This window comes from Neophocaena asiaeorientalis, unplaced genomic scaffold (genome assembly GCF_003031525.2).
Source record: "Neophocaena asiaeorientalis asiaeorientalis breed wild unplaced genomic scaffold, Neophocaena_asiaeorientalis_V1.1 scaffold469, whole genome shotgun sequence".
NCBI classification, from domain to species: Eukaryota; Metazoa; Chordata; class Mammalia; order Artiodactyla; family Phocoenidae; genus Neophocaena; species Neophocaena asiaeorientalis.
In genome coordinates this window covers 257,119-265,421 of record NW_020172691.1, presented here as the reverse complement: position 1 = coordinate 265,421, position 8,303 = coordinate 257,119, and the positions used below count along the sequence as shown (strand labels likewise).

The window sequence follows — 8,303 nt, the reverse complement described above, 5'->3', positions numbered from 1 at the left end:
CCACCGAGGGCCGCCCGCCCGCCGCGCTGCCTGCTGGGAGTTGTAGTCCGACCGGCGCGCGCGGAGCCACCTGGGAGTTGTAGGCCTATTCCGTTACTCCCCGAGAGAAGCTGTGGTGGACCGTTTGACTAAGGTTTCACATAAACCCCAAGTCAGAAAATACGGAGACTTAAAAATATATATATAATCGGTGGAACTTACTGAGGCTCTGTCTTTGCCGTGATAGAAGGTGGAGGGGGGAAGGGGGTTGTGCAGGACGTGACCTTGCGACCCGGAGGAAAGTTGGGAATAAGGAAGAGAGGGGCCGGCCTGATGCGCTAGGTCTCCTGGGAATTGTAGTCTCATTGAACAAGCACAAGAGGTCATGGGAGCTGAAGTCTTCCTGGCAGAAGTTCGGAAAAAAATCACTTAAAACTCCCAAGAAATATAGATGTTAACACCGTGAGGGCAAAGGCTTGTGTCTGCTTTGTGCGCTGATGTATTCCTCAGAGCTTAACACAAGGCCTGGCACACAGTGGGTGGTTTATATAATTTTTGGATAAAAGAATGAAAGAAGAATCAAGAAATCATGACAGAAGGTTCCTAAAGGGATGTCGCAATGGATTATGGGACTTGTAGTCTGCAGCTTGGTGTTGTGCCGGGGTTGGTGATATATTTATACTTAGGCATATTTATATTTGGGACATACTCAGTAAAAAAAAATAATATTCGTTCATCAGAAATTCAACTTTTACTGGGTGCCTTAAATTTGTATTTTCTAATCTGGCCCCCCTGAGAACCCAATTCTCTCTGGGCCAGGGGCCTTAAGGGGCATCAGTAACTCACACCCCCTTGTACAGACGGGAAGACTGAGGCCAGAGGGTGCAGAGCACATGGCCCTGGCCCACAGGTTCTGATACCGTTGTCTAGGGAAGTGGGCCTCCCTTCGGTCCCAAGTGAAAGGTGGCAGTTGTGTTGATTAACAGCATGGGTTCAAGTCCCAGCTCCTCCACTTCCCAGCTGTATGACCTTGGGCAAGTCGCTTCACCTCTCTGAGCCTCCATTTCCTCAGCTGCCAAATATGATGATAAATAATCAAACACTCTTTCCCGGCTCCCCAGGGGTGTGTGAGGATTCAATAAGATAATCCACGTGAATGCACTTAGAAACGATGAGGCATACATGAAGCGCTCAGTAAGTGTTGGTATTATGAGAACGCACCAAGCTCGTGCAGCCTCAGAGCTGCTGCATCCACTGTTCCTGCAAAACACTCGCGGGCCCCCTCCCACTTTCTGCATGGCTAGTTCCTTACTGAAATGATGTTGGACATTTCTTAGTTTGACGTTTGCCACCCCCAGCAAATTGTGACCTGTCCGCGAGCAGGTACCAGGTTGTTTATAGCTGCAACCCCATTGCCCAGAATAGAGCCTGACACACAGTTGTTGAATGAATGAATGAATGAGTCATGAAAACACCAACACACCAGCCCCTCCCTTCCAGCTGTGTCCCTTGCTTCCGGCCATCCCCAGGCAGGTCCTAGGCATGAGGAGTCAGGAGTGGCTTGGCAGGGCAGGGAAAAGACTGAGAAATTCTGGCCCACATGGTCTTCATCAGCAAATGTTTATTACCTGCTTCTCCATCTACCCCCACTCTTCCAGGTCAGGCTATGAACAGGCAAGACACGCACACTCACCTAGAGACAAAGCAAGAAAGGGGCCTAAACTTGGCTCAGATAACGAGGCTTGGACTTTAGGGCTGCCCATTCCGCCTCCTCTCCTGAGCCTTGGTTTTTCTGTCTGTAATATGGGGAGGTTCAACTAATCCCGCTTTGTGGAGATGAAACCTTGGGGCAGCCCGAAGAATGAAATGGAACATTCATTCTGAGTTTTCCAAAGGAGAGAAGGAACTGGTATTCATTCTTTCATTCATTCATTTATTCATTCATTCATCAAAGAGGCAGTAACAGACAGGGATCCAGAAGTCACCTGTGGGGACTTCCCTGGCGGTCCAGGGGTTAATACTCCACGCTTCCACTGCAGGGGGCGTGGGTTTGATCCCTGGTCAGGGAACTAAGATCCCAGAAAACAAAACAAAAAAAAGTCACCTGTCTGGGTTTGAATCCCAGCTCTGCCTCTTCCCAGTTGTGTGACCTTGTGTAAGCTACCTAACCTCTCTGGGTCTTAGTTTCTCCATCTATAAAATGGAGTTATGATGGTACCTACCTCCTGGAGATTTTCCAAGGATTAAGTGAGTTAGTACAAAGGTGACTAGGATAACGTTGAGTGATACATAAGGCATTTTAAAATGTTGTCAGGGGGTTTCCCTGGTGGTGCAGTGGTTGAGAGTCCGCCTGCTGATGCAGGGGACACGGGTTCGCGCCCCAGTCTGGGAAGATCCCACATGCCGCGGAGCGGCTGGGCCCGTGAGCCGTGGCCACTGAGCCTGCGCGTCCAGAGCTTGTGCTCCGCAGCGGGAGAGGCCACAACGGTGAGTGGCCCGCGTACTGCAAAAAAAATTGCTGCCAAACGCAAGTTCCTGTGCCCAATGCACAGTGAGGACAAACAAACCAAAAGTTGGAGTTTGGAGCAGAGAAAGGTTTATTGCAGGGCCATGCAAGGAGACCAGTGTCTCATGCCCCATAAACCCCGACTCCCCAAAGGGTTTCAGCAAAGCACTTTTAAAGGCAAGTGAGAGAGGGACGTGGTTAGTTGCTGCAAACTTCTTGGTTTTGGAATCCTTTGTTCTTGCAGCTGTGCAGGTCAGCTCAGGTCAGGATGTTCCTGTAAACCTCCAACAAAACAAATGTTATTCCCTATTCTGAAACATTTTACCTCTATGTGAATGGACTCTTAAATGTCAGAGCCTTGAGAATAGGCGCACCTGTATATTTCAGGCTATAGGCAACATTCTTGTACAAAAGGTACAAAGCCACCATGACTAATCACAGGCAACAGGGCAGAAAGGTTAAAGTAAAAGGAACAGGTCTAAAAAGGAGTCAGGGACTTCCTTGGTGGTGCAGTGGTTGAGAGTCCACCTGCCGATGCAGGGGACGCGGGTTCGTGCCCCGGTCTGGGAAGATCCCACATGCCGCGGAGCGGCTGGGCCCGTGAGCCATGGCCACTGAGCCTGCGCATCCGGAGCCTGTGCTCCGCAACGGGAGAGGCCACAACAGTGAGAGGCCCGCGTACCGAAAAAAAAAAAAAAAAAAGAGTCAGATTTGTTCTTCCCTATTACAAAATCAGACACTAAGTTTGAGGGCCTTTATATTCCTTGTCTTAACAACATCCCAGGAGGGCAGGGGATATCAATATCCTCATTTTACAGATGAGGAAACTGAAGCCCATGGTGAGTGGCAGAGCTGGGGAACGGTGATGCGTTACAGACACCTGAGCCACCTAAGAGCAGAAGTCAGGATTCATGGGAACAGTTTCATCGTAGTCAGGGAGGAAGGTGGGGGTGGAGAGTAAGGAGGGGAAGAAGTTTCCCAGGCTCATTGTAAGGCACGATGCTAGGACTAGTTCTCCCAACACTCTAGGTCATGGAGCACCTACTATCTGCTGGGTCCTGTGCTGGGTGCCAGGGACATAGCTGTGGCCCAAACACTGTCACTACCTCCACTCTCATGGAGCTCCAAGTCCAGGGGAGAAGGTGGATGAGTAACCAGGTGCGATCGGATCTATGATGGAGTTGCACAGGCAGGTGTGGGAGCCCGGAAGAGGGCTGAGGAGGAGAAATCAGGGAGACTTCCTGGAGGAGGTGATGCTAAAGCTGAGACCTGAAGGATGGGCAGGGCACGTGCCAGGCAGGCCACTCTACTGGGGACAACAAAGGCAGGTGCAAAGACCCCAGATGGGAGAGAGCAGCAAAGAGTGCAGCTCAGTCAAAGCAAAGTGTGACCCCCACAGGGCAGAGGGGGCCACAGGGCCAGCTCACACAGGCCCAGGACACAGGCTGAGAGCTTCAAGGAGGCCCAGGCTCCACTCACACCAAATTCCACTGAGACCTCACCCTGCCTGCCACTGTCCCGAATAAACACACGTGGACCAGGAATCAGGAAAATGTAAGAAGTATCCCAGCTTATACATGCTTGGAACGTTTTCCAGTCCTGTCCAACAGAACTTTCTGTGATGATGGACATGCTCTGTGTCTACGCTGTCCAAAACAGTAGCCACAGGTCCCATGTCCCATCAAGCACTTGAAGTGCGGCTAGTGTGACCAAGTGTTATGGGCTGAATTGTGTCTCCAAAATCCATGTCTTGTAATCCTAACCCCCAGGACCTCAGAATAGGACCTTATTAGGAAATAGGATGGTTATAGGTGTAATTAGTTAAGCTGAGTCACACTGGAATAGGGTGGCCCTAATCCAATAGGACTGGTGTCCTTATAAAAAGGGAAAATTTGCACACAGATGTGCACACAGGGAGAGCCCATGTGAAAATGGAGTCTACAAACCAAGGGATGCCAAAGATTGCCAGCAAACCCCCAGAATCTAGGAGAGAAGGCTCAGAACGAACCAAACCTGTTGGCACCTTGATCTCAGACTTCCAACCTCCAGAACCATGAGAGGATAAATTTCTTTTCTCTTTTCTTTTTTTTTGACCGCACCGCTCAGCATGCAGGATCTTAGTTCCCCGACCAGGAATCCAACTTGTACCCCCTGCAGTGGAAGCGTGGAGTCTTAACCACTGGACCACCAGGGAAGTCATGAAAGAATACATTCCTGTTGTTTGAGCCCCTCGGTCTGTGATACTTTGATACGGCAGCTCCGAGAAATGCACCAAGAAACTGAATTTTTAAAATTCATTTTAATTAATTTTACATACCCACGTGTGGCTAATGGCTGCTTTATTGAAACAGCGCAGTAAACAGTTTCCCATCGCTGCATCCCCCATCCTGCAGGGGAGAAACGGAGGCTCAGAACGGAGCTATCCCATCCAGAGTGGCAGACGGGATGCTGACCCAAGAACTTGGCAAGACGGAGGCAGAAAGACCTGCGGACATTTTCTTGGCTAGGAAGATGGAAAGAGAGCACTTTCTACCAGCAAAAGGTGGCTACATCCGGAGGGTGGACCCCTGTGGCGCTGTCCCATACCATTGCCGCAAGTCCTGTGAACTGTCTAAATGCAAGGGAATTCCAAGCTCAGTCTTCAGTCGCACAGGCCACTTATCGAGGGCTCAGTAGCCACATGAGGGTCCCACACTGGCAGCACAGATGTAGAACATTTCCACCGTCGCTGAATGTTTTGTCAACACACTGATGCCATGCGCCATGGCAAAAAACACTGAGCGAGTACCGACCGCCTCCTGCGGTGGCTTCCGTCTGCTATAGGCCCATTTCACAGATGGGGAAGGAAGAGGCAGGTAGTGCTAAAGGGAGAAGTGGGTGAGATTTCCCCGAGGTCAGGAGGGCCAGTCGGCTCCCCCTCTGCTGGTCTCCAGACTGAGTCCCAAGAGATGCAGAGGCCAGAGGTGGGGGAAGGAGGCCGCCCAGGACCCAAGATGAGAGATAGGGCAGGGAAAGGGGAAGTGAACAGGGAGGGGCGGGTGTCGTGGCCCTCCCTGTGCTGCAGGCACAGCTCCAGCAGACCCACAGCCCTCATCCCATCACCCTGATGCCACATGTGAATAAGGGGCTGCAGCATCTCATCCCATCATTGAACTCTCGCGTTGCCGGGGCATAGACACCCCCCTACCCAGCCTAGCCCTGGCAGCCTGGGAGCCCCACTGAGGCCCACTGTGGGGCTGGGATTTCCTCAGAATCTCACAGGAGGGGGGCTGCGTACACAGCAAACCCATTCATCCCTATTCCAGCACGCTCTCTGTTCCTCCTGCTGCCTCCTGCCCCACGGAGACCGTGGGAAATCCACTCGGCGTCAGCAGGCTCAGGAGGCTTCGGGGAGGACTGCAAGGCCCTGGGACACATGCCCCCGGCTGCCCTCTTCCTTCTTCTGCATCCAGCCTGCCTGCTGCTGCATCCCTGCGCGCCCGGGCGTGCACCCGGCAGCTGGACCACTGCCCCAACCGTGGGCTCAGATGCTCCGTACGCTGGAGATACTGGACAGGGGCTCCCGCATCCGGAAGCTGTGCGAGCGGGAGCCCCGAAAGCTGTCCCTCGGCCTCAGCGAGCTGTCGGTGGTGGAGGCGACGGATTGGGCCTCGGCAGCCCGGGCCAGGCAGTCCCCAGGCCCTCGCAGTCCCAACCGGAGACACGCACAGCAGAGGAAGCCCAGCACGGCCCTGCACACCTCCCGGCTGCGGAAGGAGTAGATGACCGGGTTGACCGCGGAGTTGAGCACGGCCAGCGCCAGGATCCAGTCCATGCCCCGCAGGTACTCCTGAGCCCAGACGTTGGAGCCAAAGATGTCGGCCAGCAGCAGGCCGAAGAGGGGGCCCCAGCACACCACGAAAGCCACCAGGATCATAAGCACCGTCTTGAGCAGCCGCTGAGCCTTGCGGCGGGCCGGGGTGCACGGGGCCTTCTGCCCGTTGGAGCGCACCACTCGGAAGATGGCCCCGTAGAGCACCATGATGGTGGCCAGGATGCAGGCGAAGACCACCACGCAGAAGAGGATGTAGCCCTTGGAGTAGAGCGGGAGCAGGCTGGAGCAGCGCTGGAAGGCGCAGACGCAGTTCCATCCCAGCAGAGGCAGCAGGCCCAGCAGGGCTGCCAGCAGCCAGCAGAGTCCGATGAAGCTGCACACGCGGCCCCTCTTGGTGGCCCCGTTCTCAGCCACCGGCCGCACCATGGTGGCGAAGCGCTCGCCCGCCGTGAAGAGCAAGCTGAAGGTGGAGGCGGCCAGCGCCATGAAGAGCAGGCCCTCGCGCAGGAACCACTGGGCCGGCGCCAGGCGGAAGGTGTGCGCCCCGGACAGCAGCACGTTGGCCAGATACGCGGCGCCCGTGAGCAGGTCGCTGAGCGTGATATTCACCAGGCAGTAATACACCCAGCGGCGGGAGCGCATGCGGCTGGCGATGGCCACCAGCACCAGCAGGTTCTCCAGCACCACCAGGCAGCTCACAGCCACGAAGAGCCCGCGCAGCACCCCCAGGCCGCCCTCCTCGGGCCCGCCCCGCCCCGCCAGCCGGCCAGAGTGGTTGTAATGCAAGACGATGAGTCGGCTGTGCCCGATGGCCGCCAGCAGCTGGCAGGACTCGGGGACCTCGGTCGGGGCCCCCGTGGCGTTCATCGCGGTCCCCGGGGGCAGACTGAGGCCCGGGGTGGTTCGCCCCAGGCAGGGTGGAGCCGCTCGCCTTGCCCGGTCTTGGTTTCCTGTTATTTGAAATTTCCTGTTATGTTCAAGGTACCCCCAGGGTGAGGGTGAGGGTGAGGCCGGGACGGGGAGGGGCATCCCAACGGTCGCTTCCCACCCGGACTCCCGGAGGGCGCTGCGGCTGCTGCCTGCTGCGAGCCCGCGATCCCTCATTGCGGGTGGGGTCCCAGAGCGGGGGAAACCTGGTTCCCCTGTGACACCCGGGCTGGATGACTTCCCCGCCCCCATGAGCTACTCCCTGCAGGACCCGCTGTTCCGTCACCGGCTCCCCAACTGCTCCAAACCCGCCTGGCACACAGTAGGTGCTTAATAAGTGTGCGTCAAGCGGCCGCACACACAGGAGCACCACCAGCTTCCTCAGCGATACCGCAGATGCACCCCGTTTTAGCCTCACGACAGGGCCAGGACCACGCAGTCCACAGAAGGGGAAACCGAGGCCTGGAGAGGCTGTGTCTGCCCCGGGTCCCGCAGAAGAGCACACAGCCGGGAGGTGAATCCCACGCACCCACACGTTTACCCGGGGCTTCCGTGGCGGGACCCTCTCTCCCCAGGTTTTCCGTTGCCTCTCCTGCCCCTGAGCTGGCTTTGCTGGGAGCAGAGCTGCTGGGGACTGCCACCCGGGGCAGCACCTCACATCTGGAGGGGGAGGGGCTCACAGAAGTGGGGAGCTCTCCCCACCGCCACCGCACAGCCATCCTGACCCGGCTTACACTGACTCAACCAGAGAAGGGTGAGGACGGAGGTGTGTGGGCACCAAGTCGGGGAGAGGAAGTCGGGGATGATGTGTGGAGTGATGTTTGGGGGGCCTGAGGCGGGGGGACACTGCCCTGGCCAGTGTCTGAGGGGGGAGACACAGGTGTCGGAGGGGGTCTGGTGTCCCCCATGAGTGGCGGGTGGGCAGGACACAGGGGTTGAGGACAGCCCAGGGACTGTGGCCCCCTGAACCCTGAGTTCATTGCTCAGCTCTGGAGCAGGACAGTTACAGGGAAGCTCAGAGGGAGGGGCGCCCTGGGAAGTAGCAACATCTGGTCACTGGAGATGACCAAGCAGAAA

General features: G+C 55.9%; 1 protein-coding gene across 1 annotated transcript; it reads right to left on the bottom strand.

Moving 5' to 3' along the window:
- Positions 1-4,765: 4,765 nt before the first annotated feature.
- S1PR4 (sphingosine-1-phosphate receptor 4) lies at positions 4,766-8,281 on the bottom strand. Its single transcript, XM_024739977.1, has one exon. The coding sequence runs from the start codon at positions 7,476-7,478 to the stop codon at positions 6,009-6,011; it is 1,470 nt and encodes a 489-aa protein (XP_024595745.1). The 5' UTR covers positions 7,479-8,281; the 3' UTR covers positions 4,766-6,008.
- Between the last annotated feature and the right edge of the window lie 22 nt (positions 8,282-8,303).

What these genes read in the sequence shown, in the direction of transcription:
- S1PR4 (XM_024739977.1), bottom strand. Translation starts at nt 7,478, where the DNA reads ATGGGGGCGGGGAAGTCATCCAGCCCGGGTGTCACAGGGGAACCAGGT.